The sequence below is a fragment of the Gymnodraco acuticeps genome, unplaced genomic scaffold (assembly GCF_902827175.1).
Source record: "Gymnodraco acuticeps unplaced genomic scaffold, fGymAcu1.1, whole genome shotgun sequence".
Classification (NCBI taxonomy): Eukaryota; Metazoa; Chordata; class Actinopteri; order Perciformes; family Bathydraconidae; genus Gymnodraco; species Gymnodraco acuticeps.
The window spans coordinates 2,073,140-2,097,513 of NW_022991760.1; the positions used below are offsets into that span (position 1 = coordinate 2,073,140).

Genomic DNA, 24,374 nt, shown 5'->3' on the forward strand with positions numbered 1-24,374 from the left:
GGGACTCTCTGTTTAGATAGTTCACTTTAGTCTAGTTATCTCAGTGGGTCTCAAACGGTTTGGTCACCATTTATGAGAATAAATGAAAAACAGTTATGAAATACTATATGACAGTAAAACAAGAATACAGTTTAAAAGGTGAGTAATTTGTAAAATATCCATAAACATAAAGAAAATATGTTTACCATAAATTAATTTTGCTCTCAAAGTGCACCAGGTTGATGCATTTAACTTCAATACTTAAAAAAAAAAAAAAAAATCTTCCCGGGGGAGCATGCCCCCGGACCCCCCTAGAGGAGGTAAAGACCCCCCCCCCCACTTATAAAATAGCACTTTACCTCTGCTTACACCTATATGCAGTGGTGGAGCCAGGACATTTTCAGTGGGGTGGCCAGGATGGAACCAGTGATCATTTTGGGGTGGCATTGAAATCACTATTATATGAACATAAAAATACATCTCACTAGAAAATAAGGGGTTATTTAAGGCACCTACAACACCTCTACATTATTTGGGATTAAGTGGTGGAATAGATCAAATAATATTCAGTATATATAACTATTTTTTTTGTATTCCCGCAGGGAAAGTATCAACAAAGCTTACATTATACAAATGTAATGCAATATACAGACTGTTTAGCTTATGGTGATCAGCAGCCCTATGAGCTCATTCTCTCAGTGTATCATCAGAAATACAGAGACACACACACATCATTTAAATAAGAGTTGTTTAATTAAATGATTGGTTAAGAATAAACATCTTAAAGTAAATAACAATAAACAATAGCCCGTAAGGCCCCCGGTTGTAATTTTACAACATTACTTTAAGCTATCCTAAAAAAGTCAGTAAATGTTTTTATTTTATTTGTTATTTTTGTTTTGATATATATATATTTTGTATTCCAGTCTCCCTTCAGATATGTTAAGTGGCATTCAACACAATGCTGCTCACCTCCTTCAGTTGGGAGAAAAGCTGGTTCAGGTTCAGCATTATGGGGGGACAGGGCTGCTGAGCCTAGAGATGGATCTGTTGGTCCTGGCACCAGGGGGAGGGACAACTGGTTTAGTATGAATAGCTGCTAAAAATGTACCTGCATTTATTAAATGTCAGCTAAAAGAGCAGTGAAATGAAAAACCTGTATAGATATTAACAGTACTTAATGTCAGCTTAGTAACAAAAAAACATAACAATTATTATTTACAATGGACTACGCTTAGCTAACAGACACATTTCCACCACTCATGGACCACACCCACCTTTTGGGTGACATACTGTCGCCCTTTAGTCCCTCTCTCTTGTCTTTCTCTCCTTTCTTTTCTCTTTTGAAAGCCTGACTTTGTGAGTCGTTGAGACATAGTATACTACTACACATGTAAGTACTAGCATCCCTGCTCCTCACATGCTCTCACTCTCTGCTAGAAAGTGCCGGCTGTGCTGCACCGTGTTTGGAGGCAGGACCAAACCATTACATGTAAATAACTTTTGGAAGAAAATAAGTTAAATGAATTGTAAGTTTAGTCAGTACATTATCGATATAACGTCCTATTAATGTTAATTATTGAGGATTGATGAAAGGTTACTTAAACAGTTTTTTCTTAATGTTCTAAAATAGTTTGGGCCCCCGTGGTGAGGGTGTTTGGGGTGGCCAATAGGGTGGCCAGGATTCAGCCACCCCCCAGCTCCGCCACTGCCTATATGCCATTTTATATGCTGTGAGCTGATTATCGAGCCTTCATTGTAAGAGTCGCGGGTACACTGTGTATGTGCGTATTCCACTGTAGCTCCCGGTACATTAATGCGAAACCCTAGTTTGTACATGTTCAATACATTTGTAACACTGTACACATGAACGTTTCTTTTTTCGGTTCACCAAAAAAAAATCTCACTCCAAGCTGAACTCAAATGTTGGCAGCCCTGACTTAATGCTTAACACTTCTCTATTACGTTTTAACATGGAGGCTACGATTAGCATCGTTAGCACAGATGTAGCTACCACTTGCTTACATGCTAACCCAAGCCTTAACATTCATTAACGTTAATTGACTAAAAACATAAGCAACATATAAATAAAGTACATTTCACTTACTGCAAAACCGCATTCATGCACCGTCTGTTTTAACCGCAGAGCGAGTCACAATAGTCCGATTTAAGCATGAAGAATAGTCCACAAGGTACCAGCACAACAAACACGGCCAAGTTCAAGTTATGTTCCCCGGATGAGGTGAGCAGGCTGAGTCCCTGTAGCATCACGGAGCTGCTAGCAGAGAGACAGGAAGCTAACAGCAGCAGTCACTGGACATACCTGTCACTCAATGTAACCACGCCCTAATTTATGCAAAACGTTAAGGCTTAGACAAATTATAAATGGTAGTAACTCATGAATAAATGGGAATGTGTTTTGCACTTTACAAGGCTCCCTTTTGGCAGTCATAAATGTTATGTTAGAGTTGCCAAGAAATATCAAAATGGATGGGGGGAATCAACGCAGTGAACAACAGATACCAAGGATGTTGGCTGATGAAGAAGACTAAGTAAGCTAGGTAGCCACTATAAGGCTTAGTCATCTTGCCAAATAGTGAGCCTATGTTGATGTATGAAAACTGTTAGAACTGGTTTATAAATGGTTCTTAATGATTAATAAAGTGTTTACAACCTAATTAATATCCTAATTATAAACCCTTTATGAATCCTTTATAAGGGTAGTCTTATTGTAAAGTGGTACCGATTTCAGTATATTTGCAGAACATAGGCTTTGTGGCAAACACACATTTATGAAATGTGCTACGTTTTGTTCAGTGTGATAATCTCCCATATTAACATCATTTAGAGAAGTAAAAATAAGTAATTCTAATAACGTACTACATAACGTTCCCATTGATCACCATGCTAAGCTAAAGGCGGCTAATGTTTAGAGGGCAATATATACAATATATAATATAGAGAGTACAGTTGTGTAATATGAAATTGTTTGTAGTGGTAAGAAAGAGGAAAAGAGATCTGAGATAATAAGACCCATACCCTTGTAACAATTACATCTGCAGGATAATAAGCCTAAACTCTGACCCAGTGCTGCAGATCGAGGCGGTGTGATAAGTGATATAAGTTGTCAACCCGAGCTGTCAAAGTGGAATGCAAATACAGGTTTTCACCTTCAGACTTTGCAAAGGTTCATTGATTTCTATATGTAGGTTATCATCTTGCGGGGCCCCCAACAGAGTATTGGAAACAGCCCGGCATGTCAACCCTGAGTGATTTCTTCATTAGATTTCATTGCATTGTTGTGATTCAGAGGGGTTGTAAAAGGTATGGATTTGCAGGCCTGTTGGCAACTTATGATATATATATATAGCTTCATCAGGCTCTAAACCCAATGGATTGTACCATACTAAGAAGTCATGTCCTGGGATCTTTATATAGAGAGAAAATGCTTGAATGTGTGACTTTACCTGTCAAAACAACCTCCAGGCTATTTCCAGGTGCCTTTAGGTGTTGACTTAAACCACTGCTCGTGGTTAGATGTGTATTTTCTTTGAAACCATGACTCTGTGGCTCTTACCCCTGGGAGACTTCTGTTTCAACAAAGCCGATTCAACAGGCACAGCAATGTTTGCCCCATTCAGCACAAAGTGTATTAAATGGCAGTGCTTCTATAGCGGTGGGTCAGGCCCTTCTTTGCTTATTTATGGTGTGAAAATGGTGCACACTGCCAGGATAAACATAAGTATGCATGGAAAGGCCATTAGAGGCCTATCATTTGCTTCTGCCCTCGCAGGGAGAGCAGGCCTGCTACATTCCAGCGAGAGCACATTGAGGTTAGGTTTGTTACATTTACATGGATTAATATTAAATTACCTGGGGGATGACTTCCTTGTTAGGAATGTCATTTTGATAGACAATACGGACGTTTCTTAAAGTCGGTTTATAATGTGAAATAAGGAGAATGTCTTTATGTCTGTGAAATGGTGTAGTTATAACAAGAAGAATGCATTTATAAGATGAAAATCTGGTAAACTGGAAATGATTACAGCACTTGTAGTTTGCTTGGCTTGAAGCCAATGGGTTTTTTTCTGTGTGTTTTTGTTAGAAACTCGCTATAAGGTCTGTGGATAACACAAGCTCAGGAGATTTTCAAGTGTTTTTCTACGAGATAAAATGCATCAGTAAATGCTCCACTGGTAGCTTTTAGCTTGTTTCTTTAAAACGGTGGTTGCCAACAAGTGATTAAATGAGACTACTAAACGTCATCACTTCGAACATTAGCCACCTTTAGCTTAGCGGGTGTGACGTGTAATTAAGCTACCGCAATGTAGTTTGTTGATAGCCTAATGTTAGCTTTCTACTTCTGGAGGTTACATTCACGCTTCAAATCGTATAAGCAGTGTTAATATGTGGAAATTATCCTGCTGAACAAAGTGTGTAAGCATCATAAATGTGTGCTATACTACGGAAGAGGATTAGGGCCACATGATTTTTTTGCGTGATGATGACGTTTGGTCGTCATATTTACTTGCTTGTTGGCAACCACCATTTTTATGATGCATAGATGATGTTGTTAACATCAAAATCTTTCAAGCGTTTGTTAACCATAGAGCTTATTAAATTGTTTTAAAGAAACCTAGACGTTGAGGCGAGCGAACCATAAGTAGTAAAACTAATTTATTGGTTTACGACTCATTGCTACACCACTCTATTGACATTAATGGATTATTTCAGTACAAGTTGGACCAAAAGCTCTTAATGGATTGTAGAAAAGGTAACTAACACGTGTCAGCACGAATTGGATTTCAAGGTTCAAAGATCTGCGTGTCTTTCAGGCTCTCTTATATCCAGCTCAATTTTTCCATTACATAGGCTCGTACTGTGGGATTTGCATGCTAAAGGGGCTAATTTTGTGAAGCGAGACCTTCCGCTTTACCCTCTCTCCTCCCCCTCCAACATAACCCAGCCTGTGTGGGATGCTGCAGGAAGTCAGACTCAGAGCGAGGCAGCCTCCTGGGAGAACAGTATCATGACACCAGAGCGACACACTCCCAGCGTCCTTAGAAGAAAAATCTGTGTTAAGCTCAAATGCAGATTGTTCACTTTATCAGCCCTGTGCAGAAGCTTTACTTTCCTAGAGTTGCTTACATGTGACAAATCAATTTCAGCCTCGTAAAAATGCGCCCTTCATGGAGCAGGGAGATGATCTGTAATAGGCTGAATATATTTTATAAATGTTCGAAGGCTGTCACATTTTCAGCACCTACATTGCTGAAATGATTGTATTCCTGCAAAGAACAGCAATCCTCCATGTGCTTCCTACCCCCATGGTATTTTAGGGTTTCATCTAAAACAGTGAAAAAAACCATAATGGAAAATGTCTACTACTGCTCCAACACAAATTCTAACACGAAATAGGTCATATTAAAACACAAGCCTGCAATTGTTTCCATTGTTTACAGTCGTAAATAACTATTATTAAGATGATTAACAGAATTAACTAGACACCCTCCAGATAGATTAGGATTAAAGGGGCCCTTGTATGATTAAAGGAGCCCTCGTATGCCCTTTCCTGTAGTGTGCTCTATAGGTTTTTGTGCATGTACTGTAAATGGTCTGCAAAGACTAAAATCCCTCCCGCTCTGTATACATATTTAAACTGTTCTTCACTGCTCATTTAATATTGTTAAACGTAGTTCAACCCATACTGATTATGTCAGATCTGAAAACGTAATATAACAATTAAGTTTATTGAATTAAACAGGCAAATCAAACTAAGGTCTGGTCTCTGACAAACTGAAGCAAAAGATTGACCTTGACAGGGCACAGTCCAGTATGTAATGACATACTGAACATTGCTGCCTACATTTAAAGGGCAAGACTCAATTCTCAGGTGCCTACATTGCAAAAACTGAAAAGTTGACTTTAATTAAATGTATTATGTCAACAAATGCCACATAACTGTACTAGGTTAGTTGAAAGCAATAATATTAAATTGAAGTTAATATTTTTTATTTAAACGTAATAGTATTGCTTTCAACTAACCTCATACAGTTATGTGAGTTCTGTTGATATAACACATTTAATGCTGTAGTCCTCCTGTTGGAAATGGACATAAAAAACCTTCCAATGTTACTCATGGAAGACAAAATCCAGTTTTTTTGCAAAAATGTGCACGCACCAGAGTTTTGCTTTGAACTATCTCTCATTAAATACCTGATCATACATGTGTCCTAAGCCTGGTTCTCCTCCCCTTTGCAGTGATCGACGCCCCCAGCCAGGTGGATGTGCGCGACGTGACGGACTCCACAGCGCTGGTCACATGGTCCCAGCCCGTGGCTCAGGTGCATGGGGTCAGCATCTCCTACGGGCCCAGCTCCAACTCCGCGGATCGCAGCGTGGTGGAGCTGTCCTCCAGTGACACCCAGTACCACCTCGGAGGCCTCTCCCCCGACACCCAATACGAGGTGTCTCTGTCGTCTCGCATGGGCGAGCAGAGCAGCATTCCTGTGTTCCAGTCTTTCCTCACAGGTGACGCTCAAATAACCATCTGATGTGCTGTCAGGCAAGAAAATAGATCTACCTGAGCCTGTTTTATTCCAACCACAGCTAACTCAGATCCTGGACTTAGGAAAAGTAGAGTGTAGGAATACTCTACAGTAAAAGTCCTGCTTTGCAAATTGTAGTCAAGTAAAAGTAAAACAGTATCAGCATCAAATATACTTAAAGTACCAACAGTAAAATAATATTATATATTGTTTGTGTATTTGTATGCTGCAGAGCTTGTGAATTTACTCCAGGTGTAACTAAAGTCTTATTTAAGAGTTTTCATATCATTAATCCAAATCTTTAAAATAACTAAAGGTACTAAATAAATGTAGTGGAGTTAAAGTACATGATTTAATACTAGTGGGTTTGTAGTACAAAGCAGCAACAATTGAAGTACTCAAGTAAAGTACAAGTTCCTCAAAATTGTATTTAAGCACAGCACTTGATTAAATCTTTATTACTCATCACTGCTGCTTATCATAGTCAAGTTTAGCAAGCTGTGTGTCAGCTGGGGGGTTGTATGTTTAATATCAGGCTGGTGTGTGTTCCTTGAAGGACAAAATGTGTTCACAATGATCTCACAATGTTCTCAAAGGACCTTCTTAAGCTTCGGGTCTTGATGAGAAATAGTTGAGTTTAGGTTAGAGGATATTTCCATGTACTTAAATGTAATTTGTGTGTGGTAGACCTGGATGCCCCCAAAGACCTGCAGACAGTGGAGCTGACGGACGAGAGCATCACTCTTGAGTGGAAGAACAGCCAAGCTCCAGTGGAAAACTACCGCATCAAGTACGGGCCTCTGTCAGGGGGGGAGCACGGAGAGCTGCTCTTCCCCCCCGGACCCCGGGACACCACCACAGCCAAGATAACCGGTATTGATCCCAGCTACAAACTATAGCTACAAGCTACAAGCTACAGGCTAAAGCTACAAGCTACAGAAACACACTGAAAAAACTGAACCTTTGACTTTAATTAAATGTATTATGTTAACAAATTTCACATAACTACTGTATTAAGTTACTGGAATGCAACCTAATATTTTTTATTTTAACGTAATATTATTGCTTTGAACTAAACCTAATACAGTTAAGTGAAATCTGTTTACTTGATACATTCAATTAAAGTCAACATTTCAGTTGTTTCAAAGCAGACACAATTTACAAATAGGCCTATAGCTTAAGTCGTCTTTCCAAAGCTCTAACATGATTTTAGGGGCTTCATCAGTGCTTGAAGCTTGCTAAGTTGTCATGGATAAATAGTATAGAGAATATATTTCACAGTTTATATATCTCTACATAGATATAATTAGGTACACCTGTTATAACTGTCCTGGTCTGTTAACTGGTATGTTTTAGATTTGAGCTGATGGTGTTATATTCAGCCCCCCACATATTATTACACACGTTCATTCATTAGGATAAACCCTTGAGAGAAACGTTCTTGGGGGTGGGGTCCTAACGCATAACACAAAGAATAACAAGAAACCAACAAGGACATTATAGTAATAGAGTGGTGCAGTGGAGTGCCGGTTCCCTCGTCTTAGAGTCAATGGGATTTCTCCACAGGGTTTTGGAAAATAGCTCGAAATAAGGTCTGTGGAAAACGAACCTGTTTGATAAATGCACGTTTTGTTCAGCCGGATAGTATTCACATGTCTATCCTACTTTAATCATTTTGAATCATACATCTATTTGCTAGTGGCAAAAGGCTAACGTTATGCTATAAACGAACTACAGCCGAGTACAGCAGGGTCGCAGGACTTCAACGTCACGCCAACTGAAGATTGATATTCAAAAATACAGATTAAAAATGTTTCAAGTTGAAGTGTTTGTTTGAACAGTTTGCAGGAGGCAGGTACTTGCTTTCAAGCAGAACAGGGCAAACAAACTTAGCGGGAGTGTTTACGTGTTCGGTGTAATGACGTAAAACGGCCTGGACAACTTCTGTAGTCCTATTCAGCCACTTGTTAACAACCATCGTTTTACAGACACGTAAACTCTTCAAAAATCACCAGCGGGGTCACTGCTGATGTATTTAATGTCGTAGAACAAAACGTCTCTTCAATGTGTCTCAAACACAGACCTTATTTCCAGATATTTTCCAAAATCCTATGGAGAGATCCCATTGGCTCTGAGACGAGGAAACCAGAAGTGGTACAATGCTAACTCACTTCCGGGTTTTAGGACTCGTCACTGCACCACTCTATAGAAAAGACAATAAAAAAAGGGCAATCAACAATTAAACAGACGACTAAGACAATAAAAAACATCAGAGTACTTTTTGTACATTTGTAGAAAGTTGTCCAGCACACGCGATGTACTGCATATACACCCAGACAGCTTTCAGTACAACAGTCTACACGCCAAGATTGGTAAACCAGAAATGTTGAGTACCCCAAAGTGACGTGTAAAAAATGTATAGTATGGGTCCCCTTATTTGGTGCAATTTGCATCATTAGCATAATTAGCACGAGTAGCGTAAATTAGCATCAATAAGCATTATAGCGTTCAATTTGGATCACATTTAAAAAGTTCTGAGGGTTATTAGGGATTTTGGATCCATTTCTATCCACATTTTCTGAATTCAAATTGGCCGTTTAAACCAGAGACAGGCCCTATTTCAACTCCTGGTGGGACGATTTTGATAAATAGACTGAATATTTTGAGGATCCTGGATTAATTGGATCTGATACATTGTATTTCAAATAGCTGAAATAACTTCCTCTAAGTTATAAAGTGTAGTATATATCTGAACAATGCAGAACATTTACATTTTTAATCACACAACATTACACTCAATATATCAAACAATATATAACATAATGTACTCCAGTATAGCATCACCTTTAACCATCATCTCAGTAATAAACACATTTCCATCAATGTGAACGAAAGCTGAACATGATGATGTTGGCCTGCATTAGATGGTGGCAGGGGTACCTAACAAAGTGGCCACTGAGTATATATACGTATATACGGTATATATATATATACTATATATACAGTAGATACAGGCACAGCAGGTCTCCAACTGATCCAACAGCTTCTGGGTGGTCAGGTTATGTCTTTGCTGTTGTTTATAATGTGGACTAAAGAGATGAATCTTTATTCAGAATTCATTTGTAATTATCTCATCACATTCCATCAGAGGAGCATACCTTGCCCAGTGAGAGTGGTATGAGCAGTAACTTTGATCATTGAACATTTATCATGAACATTTATGACAGTTCGACTGATAGCAGCTATATCAGAAACGCAACCCCGTCCTGCTGAGCAGAGCGAGCAGATTTCCTTCTTCCTCTGCTCTCAGTTCACTTAAGCCCATTACCACCTCGCATCCAAATGACACGGCTGAACACCATCTGTGGGAAAAAAAAGATACAGTGTGAAGTGTTTATTCTACTAATTCTTTGGGCAATTGTCAGTGGTGCTCCCTTAAAATTGAAATGGTCAGTGTTATATTCAGCCGGCTCATTTCCTTTGTTTTGTGTCCTGAAATGTTTTCCCTTCTACAAAGGCTCACTTTATTAGAAAACCCCCCAGGGGGGTTTGGCATTCAGACTTTAAATGGAATAACACAGCCGCTTGTTTCCCTCTGAGATCTTGCTCAAACAAAAAAGCGGCCGTGTTTTCATCTATATGCACGCTGACATTATAAAGCCATGCTTTGAGGCGGATGTGTTTTTTTTCAGTGTGTTTCTACACTGTGAGCATGGCAGGATTAGACACCATGAGAAACAAAAAAAAAGCTTCCAAAAACAGTCTAATAGTGTTTTGTCTAGCTCAATTCTTTGTCCTTGGGAGGCCCATCCCATGGAAATAAAGCAGTGTGTGCATTCAGCCGACGTCCCACTCCGCTCCACACACACCTCAGCACTTCTTTCACACAGTTATTATCTGTAATTGCCTTCACGCTCGTGATTTTATTGATAATGAGTTTCCTGGGCATTAGGTGTAATTTCATGCTGCAAGGCTCTGCGTGTGATGACCTCTGTGGGAGTTAATAAAGGAATTAGAGGCGATCAGGCCGAAAGAGGGCTTCATTGTGGACACCAAAGAGCCTCCAGAGCCTGCTGTATCATAGCAAGTAGCTCCGCGACAAGGGCCCTATAGACCCATCAATGATGTTCCACAGTGAGCGCAGGCTTACCATGAAATGCAATTAGGCTGCAATCTATTGTGCAACCAAGCCACATGAGAGCGTTTTTGTGTTTGCTATAGGCATTGGAGCCATTAGCCAAAACAGCTGGCCACTTGACTACAGAGCCTCCCCATCGTTCATGCACTGACACCTCAGAGCAGCGGTACAAACACAACATGACACTGCTTTTTATTTCTGCCCTGCTATGTAGGCCTGAGACCTGGCACAGAGTACGGGATGGGCGTAACCGCGGTGACCGATGAGCGGGAGAGTCGGCCGACGACCACCAACGCAGTGACTGGTAACACACAAGCACTTTATGCACTCAATGTTTTTAATTTTACTTATTTTTAGGATGTTGCTATTCAGACAATAACAAACATTTTCTTTTCAGAAAGTAATACGCAAAAGCAAAAAAATGTGTATATATATATATATATATATACAGTGTGTCTGTCCGTCCATCCCTCCGCCATGGTTGTCTTTCTGTCTGCCGGTCTGAAACTCCACTTTACCTAGTCTCTCGTTTTTCCTCTCATCTATACATTTACAAATTGTACATTTGTACATTTACAATTTTACAAAAATCTTAACCAACAAACAAAACATGTTTTACAAGTGACATAATTCACTAACAAAAACAGGGTGGTTCTTTTCGATGTGTTATACTTATTTTATAATTGCAAAACAAAATGCATTAGTTTGTTAATTGTGCTTTTTATTAGCACTGTTAAAAGTGCATTTGTAAAACATGTTTGGTTTGATTGTTAAGTTTTGGCAGGAAATAAGTTGCAATGAAATATCCTCAGGTACTTTAAAGTTGGAAAGCTGCTGTAGGTGACAACTTCCCCCCCCCCCCCCCCCCATTAGCACTGGATGCTCCCAAGGAACTGGCTGTTACGGAGGTGACGGAGACCACCATGATGCTGCAGTGGAAACGCCCCCTGGCTAAGCTGGACTCCTTCAGACTGGTGTACGTGTCGGCTGACGGCCACAGGGCGGAGGACGTGCTGCCGGGCAGCTCCGAGTCCCGCCTCCTGAGGGGCCTGACAGCCGGCATGCTGTACACCGTCAGCATCATCGCTGAGAGGGGCCGAAGGACCAGTGCACCCAGCACCATCTCAGCAGCCACAGGTCAGCACCGCAGGAAGTCCTCCCATCATCTAAATGAATGAGTCTTTACATTAAGGGGGTGTGACTTAAACCTGAATTATTACCTTTAACGTGGCATTTTAGGGAAATCTGAATCAGAATCAATGTACTGTATTAGTCCCACAGCGGGGACATTACAGCATTAAAGCAGAAAGTTGCATAGCAGGTAAAAAAAAGGCATCCAATAATAAAGAATAACCTAACTTATTACATTTAGAGAAGAAAAGCACACATTAGTAATAATATAATTAAAATAAAGACAAGTAAATACACATCCTATTGCTAAAAATGAGGAGCAGCGATTAAAAGAACTAAGAGACATAGTAACATATTAAGGTTTTGAGACATTATAGAAAAGTTTGGACATTTATAACAATGTATGTTTTTCACATAGGTGAATATTATACAACATTGCAACAGTATTGTGTATGAATTGGTATGAGAGCACAGTCATCCAAATGCATCATGAACAGAGACAACTGAAAACTTGTTAAACTCACTTATCTGTGCATTTTTAGGCATTTAAGAATCAGTAGGCTAGTTTTTTTAACTTTTTGAGCTTACTTAACTTTTTTTAAACAATGCACAATAGTCTCTTCTATATTTACATTGCATAATAATCCACTTTATTACTGTGCAAACAAACCTTTCTTAAAGCATTCTCATGAGTAACCCTCCTGTTGTCTTCTTCGGGTCAAATCTGACCCCCATGTGAATCACACCTGGCACACACACACACACACACAGAACAATTTGACACATTTCCCGCTCTTGTGTGCCCATCCCCCCACATGGATCACACCTGGCACACACAATACATGTTTAGTGTCTGTTCTTTGTATATTTACTGCAGTTTTTCATGTGTACCAGTAGTCTGATACAATATTTACAGTTTGAAAGGGTGTTAAATGAAATTTGGTGATGATTAATGGTTTTTGTGTTAATGTAATAGCAGTTAAAACAGGACCGGTCAAATTTGACCGTGAACACCAAAGTAAGGGGGGGAACATGAAGACAATAGGAGGGTTAAGTGAATATTTCTTAGTGCAAGCTTATAGAGCTTTGTTAAAAAATAATACTTTTAAAAGCGGTAGCCATTCTTGAAATCAGCCATTTCAAGAAGTGTTAGGGTTACGTTCCCGATGTAAATGAAACCTATCATTACCCAGATCTCGGACACAGCCTATTTGAATCATCTCAGCAAATCAACCATTTTAAGCAGTCGATCCATCCAAACAACAACAACAACCTCAAGTAGCAGACACGTGGATAGTTTCTAAAAGCACCCTGGATTATTTTCTATAAAGAAATAGTCCCAATGAGGACTCTTACAGAAGGAGACACTGAGAGTGAGTGGGTTGGTTTGCACTGCTCAGTCTTTTTTCAGCCCAAAAGCCCTGATAAAGCTGCCTGTGAGAGGCAGATAGCACATAGCTGGTAGCTAAAGAACCAGGTTGCTAGAAGGAGTATGAATATTGAACTTGTTCAGGTTATACTTGAGACAAAACAACTTTACTAAGCTAACTTGATGAAAGTGGTTAAGTTGTGCCCTTTTTTCCATATTAGTATGTAGGCTGAGATATTGAGTATCTGAGTCTGTAGCCCACTGTGAGCTCGCTAGCTGGTAGCGCAGGGTTAAAGAATAACCATAGGTTCATTTGTTTGTCCTTCAGTACTGCAGCTAAACAGAGGCAATGAATTGAATTCATTGTTAGCTCCTGACTGTAAGTCACTCTGTCTCTACCACCTACCACCCTACGGCTCATTTATAGCATGTGGGCTTATTTTTCTTTCCCCCCTGTTTTTTTAAACCAAAATAAGAAAAGACAAATGATGTGATTGTGGCGTTTTCCTCACGCTGCAGTTAGACCGCTTTCAAGGCTAACATTTCACAAGTATATCCTCCAGTTATGCAACGAGTGCCCATTAAATGCATGGCTCCGGGCAAAAATCGATACGGCATGAGGGAAAAGTTGGTTAGTTTCAGACTAAAACTTTCTGTCCTTTGTTGCATTTCTTTGGTTTGCACGCTGCCAAGAACAGCATACAGACTCCTGTGTGTGTGTGTGTGTGTGTGTGTGTGTGTGTGTGTGTGTGTGTGTGTGTGTGTGTGTGTGTGTGTGTGTGTGTGTGTGTGTGTGTGTGTGTGTGTGTGTGTGTGTGTGTGTTTGCGTGCGTATCTTTGAGTGCGCACGTGCATATGTCCTCTCATTATGTCCACTTGTCTGTTTGCTCATGTGTGACACGTAAGATTGAGAGACAGAGTGGCTTAAGACTGTGGCAGAGTGAAACAATGTGTGTGTGTGTGTGTGTGTGTGTGTGTGTGTGTGTGTGTGTGTGTGTGTGTGTGTGTGTGTGTGTGTGTGTGTGTGTGTGTGTGTGTGTGTGTGTGTGTGTGTGTGTGTGTGTGGTGTGTGTGTGTGTGTGTGTGTGTGTGTGTGTGTGTGTGTGTGTGTGTGTGTGTGTGTGTGTGTGTGTGTGTGTGTGTGTGTGTGTGTGTGTGTGTGTGTGTGTGGTGGGGCGGGGAGGTATGGACATGTGTGCAGCCGGCACAATGTTCATTCATGTGATAATTGTTGGCGTGAGCCCGGCTCCGCCTGGTTTTGTGCTATGTGACCACGATGAACTGTGGCTCTGTCAGATAAAAGGCCACATGCTGTTAGAACATTGTCTCTCAAATCAGCAGCCCTCTAATCCTCAGCCGGGCCAATCTGCAGCCTTTATCGTCTCCAGACACATAGCACAAACACACTGATCGCACTTGTTTTAAAGGAGGGATTGAAAGGGGGGGGGGGGTCTACTTGTGCCTGATAATTGCAGAACGAGGAACAAGGGTTTTTTGTTTTCTCTTATTTCAGAAGTGCTGTTTAAGTGACCAACCTAGAATTAATAACACGCCATTATGTGATTTGAAAAAAAACAAGATGTCAAATAAAGGATGAAGTGATACAATTAAAAAAAGGGGAAATTAGAAGATTTGAACTGATCAGGTGACAACAAGAGTTGCTCGGGATACAATGAAGGGAGTGTTTGTGTATCAGGAGGACCCTTATATGTAAACACGTTTGTGTGCTAGGGGTATTCAAGTTGTATCAGCTGTGCAGAAAGTATTCTACTGTAGGTGTATGTTTGATCAACAGGGTTGTTCAATGTATCCACCATTACACCTCGCTCGGGCATTATGTTGTGGTGTCATCAAACAAAAGAGCTGATACTGGAGAACATAGAGCATGATCTTCCTGCATGCACTGCATGATCTACGAGGTTCTCACATTAAAGACAGATACACTATTACGATTAAAGATAGACGCTGTGGCATGATATCAATGAGTGTGTATCAAATGGCAGATATCAAAATGAAAGGCGATATCTCAAAAGAACATTTTGAATTGAGACAGAACACACTTTTACATCTGCACGTGACAACCAGAACTGAAACGGGGCTTATACAGCTGCCTCACTGGGAAAACAATTTAAATTCCAGATTCCTTCACCTCAGTAAAATGGATATGAATCAAACGTTATTAGTGCTCACCTCACTGAAAAAATACGTTTTTGAAACTGCAACTGCAGTATCCTGTTCCTTACCAGAAACAGCCATTTTACTTGCTAACTTGCTATTTTTTGGTGAAGCTACTTTCTAGTTAAGAGAAAATATGCAGCAACATTGTTGACAGCAACCAGAGGGGTTTGTGTTACATTTTATTTTTGAGCATCATTAATACAATTATTTTCACTTCCATTGTACTGGGGCAGAAGTCTCGGGCCCACATTGTTAAACCTGAGCTAATTTAACCTCAGCAATTTAGTATATATATGTCAATATATGAGGCAATATACTTTCCTCAATATAATCTGGAAATATCATGAATGTATTGAGAGAACTGGATACAGCACTGAAGGCAGGACTCCGACCATTCCTATAAAAGTTGCTCAGTGGCTTATGAAGCCAAAATGGCCTGAATCTGCCAGAGCAACAGTAACAGTATCTGAGCTAATGGTTGGAGAGGGGAAATCATTTTGGGTTTGGCTTTTAGCGCATTTTTCAGCTTCAGGACATAATGATTAAAATAAGGGCTATTCATGTGATTATACTGGGTAGTTGATTTAGCTCTAAAAAATGGGACCTGTGCAATTACAGACGTCTCTTTCCCAATGTAATTCAATTGGAAAAAGTTTGTTTGGGCCCAACGACGTCATGGCCTGACACGGAAGTTGTAGTACCACAGTTTGGCCACTATGAACATTTGCTACATAGTCCCGCGCACATCCTGGGGACTTGGGAAAGCTAGATAAAATGTTGGTGTGGTTAAGCTAACTCATGTTAGTGGTTTATGAGGAAGACACTATAATGTCGCTGTAAAATGTTATAAATATAAATGATTTGTGAGAAATTATACATTCTCACATTTTATTAAGTCATTGTCTGTTCATACAGCAGCATTAACTTATGGGTGTTGTTGTTGACTAATACATACACTTATCGCCGGCTACAACTATGTGTTGTAAGGCACTTATTAAATGCGTGTATACTGCCTCTTAATAATAAGTTGGGAGATCTAAAATGAAGTATAATTTCCTGCAGCTTCAGGAAAAAAGTATGCAGCTTTTACCACAATGCTGACTCAAATCCCCCATCATGCATTTCCGTGTTCCTATGAGCTCTTACAGTATAAGCCATGATCAGCTGACTCCAGCAATCCCCCCAGACGGCTGTCTGCTCCACTCGGCCGCCCAGTGGAAAGGGGATAATGGGAACCTTGATGTTTACCTGCACTATCTATCTCCATCTCTTTCTAATCTACTCTCTGAATGCTTGCACTCTCAATGGACTCCATTAACAGGCTGCTGCACTGCATGCCTCCCCCCCCATAGGTTTGAAGTGGACGGCGTACTTCTGCCATAGAGGCGGGGCTACTCTGCACCTTCAAATGTTAATGGCTAATTCACAGCCATTAATGTGCACAAGCTGCATCAGCATGTCTGCCTGCTGCTTTCTGTCTTTAAGTCTTCCCACTTATATGGTAATATGGAGGAGATGGCTATAGGCAGCCATTGATAGTGAGGCTGTTTTTTCCCTTGTCCTTTTGTAGTGGAAATAAGGGAATATTTCCACTCTAGACAAAGGGATGGCCATTCCTTTTCTCTCGACAGCTAAATAAAAGGCCTGAAGATGAGAGACCGTCATTAATGTTGCCCCTTTTTTGCAGCATATACAGTATGTCCATCCTGCAGCAGATGCTCACACTTTCATATGTTTCATAATGTTGTTGTGAAGAAGAATTGTGTGTGTTGTATGTTGTAAGGTTAGAGCGATATATGATATTACTAGTGCTGTCAAAATTATCGCGTTAACGGCGGTAATTAATTTTTTTAATTAATTGCGTTAAAATATTTAACGCATTTAACGCATGTGCAGAATGGCCCGCCCCATACGTGCCACCAGTGGCAGCGCCAGGGTATGGCTGGGGTAGGCTACACCCATACCAAGAAATGGCTTAGCCCCACCATGACAAATTATGTTAAAGTAAGCAAAATAAAGACTGCCAACTCGCGCGGAGTAAATTGCACAGACAGCAGTTAGTAAGATTGATTTCAGTAGCCACGGTTTTGAAAACTTTTGTCACGTAGTGATCGTCTTCTCAATAGAACATCTTTGATAACGGCGTGGTGTTGTTGCAGGAAGTCCCGACGGAGAATACTTTTGCTGTAGTACAGGGGTGCACATAAATGGTACGCAGGTTATGTGCGTAATCTGAAATGCGTACCGTCACTTGTGTCACAAAGCGCATTTGCGTACCGACGTACTTGTGAAGCTTTTCCAGAAGGCGGTTAGATCACCGGACGACAGAGTCGGTCTCCGTGTGCACAGACAGGGCTGCTGTTAACGTCGGTCTGTACAACGGAATTGTGCCAAAACTACGCCAACCGGCTGCGGAGGGAGACTCCCCCCCCTTCACTGGAGAACTGCGCTAAAACAGCTGATCACAACGTTCACACTCTGTGGTCACGAAGTACTCCACTAGCCGCCACCGCCCCCCCCCCCCTCTGTCGACTTTCCTGAAGTATTCCCGTTGATAGAAATCAACACGTAATGTTTTAAGACCCCACGGTTTAATGATTGATAGGTGTGTGGGTTGTCTTTCATTTTGACACGCAGAAAAATGTTATAATAAACATAGATACTGTATGTTAAATGGATATATCCGCCTTCTTTCATTTATCTTTCCATTCCCACAACAATATACATAAATAAATGGCATATTTTGGACATAGTTCGAATGGTGATTAATCATGATTAATTAATTTTTAAGCTGTGATTAATCTGATTACAATTTGTAATCGTTTGACAGCCCTAGATAATACCAATGAGCTATGAAACACCTGTATCGCTCTAACCTCATGCCTTCATTCTGTCTGTCTGTCATCGTCCTGTAACTCCATTGATGTGTTTGTTATCACCCAGAGGAGGAGAAGCCTGTGGTTGTCAATGTCACCGTCAGCGATGTGTCGTGGGACAGCTTCCTGCTGTCCTGGGCCACTGAGGACAGAAGGTTGGAGGGCTTTCTGATCGAGGTTACAGATGCAGAGACGGGCTCTGAGTGGCAAAACCACACGGTGTCCGCTGATGCTCGCAGCATCGCCATCTCTGGCCTCTCCTCGAGCACCTGGTACAGGGCCAATCTGTACGGGGTGTACCGGGGAGCCCTGTTAGAGCCCGTCTTTGCAGACACCATCACAGGTATCACCGTTGTCAGCTGGGGCCTCACTCTTTCCTCTGCTTCCTTTTCTCTGCAATTAACCTGTGTGAACTTTCTAAGAAATGGTTTCTTGCAGTTGTCGAATGGACCTGATTAAGCGGTGGTGTGGCTCACTTTCACTTTTATATTTACTCTGATGTTCATGGTGTTAGGCATTGTCAAAATGCCCATGCCCTTTGACGAACGTTTCTCTTAATAAGTCACATCTGCCACTTTAACTCAACAGAAATTCAATGGATTTCAAGTGATCCATCTAAATAAGCAGTAGCAAAAATAATGAACAAAGACAGCATATTTTCATGTGATCACAGATTGTAAAAATGTGTTATTCTTCACAAGCTCCACAAATCTCCTTTTCCATTCAACAGAGTAATGCACAATCCAGATCACCCCCATCAGCTTTCCATCATGCACATGCTTTTTGCAGGGGCCATTGAATGTGTCTCAGCCTGCATGTTGGTTGGAGTCCAGCAGGAAGCAGCACCTGGTGTTAGAGAACAGGCAGAAACACACCAGAAGGTCAGGGTGCTGTTAAACACAACAGGTGCACTGCTTTCGCCAATCACTGTCATTACCAAGGATTTACAGAGTGTGCTGTAAACAGGGAAACCAAAATGTGCTCATGGTGAGCCTCTTAGAACCATCACAAATACAGCAGAAACACAACAAAATAACCCTATAAAACGATTCAGACTGGACCAGAATGTCTGAAATAACCAGTTTGGGGTTGGTTAACGTGGATCTCTATTTAAACATTTCACTGATGAGGACCGGTCAAGTGGAAGAAAGATGGGAGGACTGACATTGGACAAAAAAAGCCTGAGGCGCTTTTGTCACTTTGTGTGAGGCCTCTGTTCTGTATGCATCCCCAGTCCGCTCTTCATTCTCATGCTGGGCTCCGGGCTCCGCTGCTGGGGTGCCAAGGGCTTCTGGGGCCGTGGAGAATATGGCATGCGCTCAACATGGCCCATTGTCTGCATGCTAATGGCTGGGGAAACCATCTTAACATTTCTCATTAGCATTACTTAATCCATAAAACATTCCACCTTGAATATGAGTGCTGACTAATGATGTTATGGTCATCTTCAGTCTGCTGCAGGGAAGTCCCGGTCTGAAACAGGAGTAGGACACTTTGAGTTGTATACAACAAATGATTGATGGAAGCACAAAGAGATGTGGACAGCACCCAGAACAAGCCTGACTCAGTTTATTCATATCAGCACAAGCTGCTGTCGTAAAGTTATCAGGCAGACTGGAGGCCGCTCTGGGCTTCTGCTATTCAGCAGGTTAACTGGCGCCGGCGCAGACCTCCAACAACAGGCTCCTTTTGTGAGCGGGGATTGTGTTCCCCCTGGTCTTGGGGGTGTGGAGGGATATGGGTAGAGGGGTAGAAGTGGTGGGAGGGTGAAATCAGTAGCAAGCTAGCACATGTTAGCCGATGGATGCAGCCCTCCCTCTCTTCCACTGACCAGCTAAAGCTAATGAAGAGTGACAGCTCCTTGGGATTTGTCTGCTCTGCTTCTCATTTCCACTTCTCCTCACAACAAATGCCTCATGCGTTTTCCCTCTCGATAAAAAGAGGTTTTCAGGCTAGTTCATGGACCCCTGAGACCCTCGCACTTGGTGTAGTGTTTTAATGAGCACTGGCTGGGCTTTATTGAGGCTTTCCTGAGCCCACTTATATCTGCTTCTATCAGATGGCTCCATCTGCGCTGCTACCGGAAGTTTCTCCAGCTAATTAGCTTCAGGGAGCTTTTTCTCCAGCTGCTGTCCCCCAGCCTCTCTTCCTGCACTGCACATTATTAGTGCTGTGTGTGATTAACTACTAACTACCAGCTTTTACAGCACTCACATCTGCATGTTTGAACTGTAGGCTACTGTAGTTCATCTTTACTTTAAAATCCAGCAGAATTGTGAATCGGGTCAAACCAAGGCTGTTACTTATTCTAGAACGTTTGAAAGAATCCTTAACTTGGATTACTTCAAGTGCAATCCAGAGAACCATCATAGAATGTGTTGCAGAAGTCAAATCAATCAATGAAATCTAAGGAATTGTTGTACTAGTTTGAATGTGCTCAGTAAATCTGCACACAGTCTTTAAAGCATAGCTTTTCTGTATCAAATATTCCCCATTTTAGTTTCAGTAGAAAGAAAAAGACAGTAGTTGGTGGCACACCTGGACATGAGCACAACTTTTAAATAAACGGTGTAAACGTGTTGTTCTTATAGAAACCAGCTTTTTTTTACATCTTGAATTTCTTAAATGTACAGAATGCCAGGGAGGAGCAGTTTCATGATTCGAATACCCCTTTTAAACACACTTTATGCAATCATTGTTCTGGAAGCAACTAAGCTATTTGTTGAGTTAGCTACCAGTAAGTTAGCAATGAGTCTGTGAGTTTGATGGTATGAACACAACGTTTAAACAAACTGTGTGAACTCATTGTAGCCTACTGTTAGCAACTAAGCTAACACGGTAGCTTTGTTGGTGGAGGGTAAGGTGGAGTTTGATTGTGGAATAAAAAGTGGCAGCTCTCTGTCAGACGCATTGTTCTTCTCAAATGTCATGACAATATGAATGATCTTACTAACCCAGTGGCTCTGATAGACTAGTGAACTAACAACCTTCACATTGGGGGCTGAAGTTCTTTTCTTCCTTCTATGTTTTTCACCACATCGCAGTAAAACTCTTTATTTCTTGCCTGATGCTGCGCTTCCATATAACAATGCTGGCATTTACACATAGACTGGTACACATTCTTTGGCTTCCATGTTCCTCAAATGTCAAAGCACTCCTTAGTTTCACAGAGGAGAATCTGACTTCCCCCTGTCACTCAGAGGCAGAGCCAGAGGTGCAGGCTCTCCTCGTGTCCGATGTCGGCCCTGAGAGCTTTAAGCTGGCCTGGGTGGCTGAAGAGGACGCCTTCGACACCTTTGTCATAATGGTGAGCCAGGTCGAGCTAGGCCAACCCAGAGAGCTGGTGCTGGGGGGCGATGAGCGGAGCACAAACATCACAGATCTCACAGAGGACACCGATTACGAAATCCAAATCTTTGGGCTCTTTTTGGGAAGACCCTCCAAGTCTGTAATGGAGGGGGTGATAACAGGTACAAGCAGAAAGGATGGAAAGGAGAAATCAGAACTAAAACTGTCTACCGGTGTTGTCAGCGTGGTCAATGTTAAATGTCGTTGTATCTGGGTATCATCTGGCCTCTTTGTATACTAACCTCGTCACAAGGCATAACAGCACTGTATTCGTCCACACTGCAATTTGACAAAACAATAAAGGGATATTTATAGAAATTAATCAGTTTTCATTATGACTATTGTGTCAGAAGCTTTGTGTTATTTTTGGGTTAAAACTGGCAAATTGGTATCCCATGATGATGCTTACCCATTCTTTAAACAATATAATTCATGGTATCATCAGGATAGCAGCATCCCAAACACTAGAGACAGGCCTTCAGAAGTAAGGACATTTCCTCTGCTCCTTTCATTGTCTCGTCTCTGTCCGCTCGTCCTCCCAAATGTTGTCATTCACTGCGTCGGGGTCGCTCTTTGTAAATGTGTGCTTGTGTCCTCCCTGGGGGAAGGCTTTACTCTTGGGTTGCGTGGCGCATGTTTCACTTTTGTGTTGCCATGAAATGGGGGCAAGTTAATCTCTTCAGGTCTGTCACGCGAGATACTGTGGCTCGCTGTTAGCCAGGAAGGGTGTGTGTGTGTCTGTGAGCCGGGCCTCCCCGGACCCTCTGTCTGTTAAACTGCTGGCTCTTACACATGCTCTCTTTCGCTTTAACAAGTGCCTTTCAATAACATGTCAATGTGTTTTTCCTTTGTCTGCTTTTAATTGTGAAGCAGAAAACACCTACGCTATATGTACCTGTCTTGAGTGATGTGTTGCATACTGTATGTTCTGTTTACAGTTCTCTCCAGTAGCACACATGTTAACTAATCCTTTATTGTGTGTGTTTGTCAGACCTGGGCTCACCCAAGGGTATCCGCTTCTCTGATGTCACTGACACGTCCGCCACGGTTCACTGGGTGGTCCCCAGGGCTCGGGTGGACAGCTACAGGGTCACGTATATGCCGGCTCATGGAGGTCAGTAACACCCAGACACTTTTGGAACAACACTGTTAACATGAAAGTGAAGAAAGTAAGCATTTACAGACAAAAACGCTCCTGAGCAAAATACTTTTACCAGCTACAACTTCCGCCGATAAACTGATTTTGAATCAGCATAAACATATGAGTAACTTTATGGCCAGTATGGACATTCTCCGGTTACCCCTACATCTTCGGCAGGGCAAACTCCTCTTCTAATGATAGACTACTCTTGCCCCCTGCTGACTGCTTTTAGGTACCTCTACTGAAGAGTGGAGTGGGGGGTCCAGAGCAAGTGGAAATAATCATCTTTTTCAGTTTGAAAGAAAAGCACAAATGCATTAATGGATATTATGTGGCAAGTAACGGCATGTCCCCTTCAGATCCAGCATCCATTATAATGAAGTGGTTTTTTTTCAAGTAGGTTCTATTAACCCATAAATGTCAAGTTCCTTATAGGTCACTGATTCCATTCGGTTTTTACAGGTAACTAGTTATCGTAACAGAATACATTTTTGAAGTAACCCTCACAACACTGCTTGTGTCATTATAGTAACTGCTGAAAGGACTCAAGGCTTACAAACACAACCATTATTGGGACATTCATGATAATGTTTACATTCCATATTTTCTGCACTTTATTACAAAATGAAAAGAGACACTAGAAAAAGGACACTCTACATGAGTGCAAAACGCCTAGGTCCTCAGGCTGTACTGTGAGATGTGAAGGTTGAGCCTTCTGATGTTTGCTGACCTGTGTTTGGACTTGCAGGTAATGCTAAGACGCTGACCGTGGAAGGCTCTGATGCTCACACTGTGCTGTCCAACCTGACGCCCGGGGTCACCTACGAGGTCACTGTGGTCTCTGTCAAGGGTCAAAGGGAGAGTGAGCCTGGATCGGACAGCGTCACCACAGGTACGACTGATATGTTACTGAAAGTAACAGAATACGTGTAACGGGTTTATGTAACAAGATTACAAAAAGTATACTGTATACCCTTACCCTATGTAGTTATGTGTTTGAACATGATATCTTCATTTTTATTTTCTTCTGTTACATTGTTAGATTTTTTCTAATATACTAAAGTAAAAAATTATCTTTGAAATTGTTATTTTTCTATCTTTATGTAATCCAAAAGTAACATTACTTGACTTTTACATTGTGACACCTAGATCCGGTTACTGATTACATAAACTCTAATTAACAAAAAGTGTGTGTGTGTGTGTGTGTGTGTGTGTGTGTGTGTGTGTGTGTGTGTGTGTGTGTGTGTGTGTGTGTGGTGTGTGTGTGGTGTGTGTGTGTGTGTGTGTGTGTGTGTGTGTGTGTGTGTGTGTGTGTGTGTGTGTGTGTGTGTGTGTGTGTGTGTGTGTGTGTGTGTGTGTGTGTGTGTGTGTGTGTGTGTGTGTGTGTGTGTGTGTGTGTGTGTGTGTGTGTGTGTGTGTGTGTGTGTGTGTGTGTGTGTGTGTGAGACCGCTCTGGATAAGCCCCGGGGTCTGACTGCAGTCAACATCACAGACTCTGAGGCTCTGCTGCTCTGGCAGCCTGCCATCGCTACTGTGGACGGCTACGTCATCACCTACAGCGCAGACTCAGGTATGCACACACTGACACACATGCAGACTAAACATATGGGTACTATCTGTGATTATAAAGATACCAATGATACTTTACTGTTATATTGCTGTCGAA

The 24,374-nt window shown here is 41.5% G+C and overlaps 1 protein-coding gene across 5 annotated transcripts in view; it reads left to right on the forward strand.

Annotated features, from left to right (window-relative positions):
* Positions 1 to 24,374, forward strand: part of tnc (tenascin C) — a 156,582-nt gene that overhangs the window by 112,302 nt on the left and 19,906 nt on the right. For 3 of the 5 annotated variants that reach the window (XR_004567349.1, XM_034199253.1, XM_034199252.1), the window contains 9 exons: positions 6,241 to 6,510; positions 7,215 to 7,400; positions 10,880 to 10,969; positions 11,539 to 11,802; positions 18,287 to 18,562; positions 21,420 to 21,689; positions 22,559 to 22,681; positions 23,457 to 23,599; positions 24,158 to 24,278. Coding sequence is in view for 4 of the 5 variants with exons in the window: in XM_034199253.1 (XP_034055144.1) it covers positions 6,241 to 6,510; positions 7,215 to 7,400; positions 10,880 to 10,969; positions 11,539 to 11,802; positions 18,287 to 18,562; positions 21,420 to 21,689; positions 22,559 to 22,681; positions 23,457 to 23,599; positions 24,158 to 24,278 (1,743 nt within the window). In the remaining variant the exon portion in view is untranslated. The remainder of the gene's footprint in view (positions 1 to 6,240; positions 6,511 to 7,214; positions 7,401 to 10,879; positions 10,970 to 11,538; positions 11,803 to 18,286; positions 18,563 to 21,419; positions 21,690 to 22,558; positions 22,682 to 23,456; positions 23,600 to 24,157; positions 24,279 to 24,374) is intronic. The other 2 variants (XM_034199254.1, XM_034199255.1) reach the window with 2 other exon arrangements.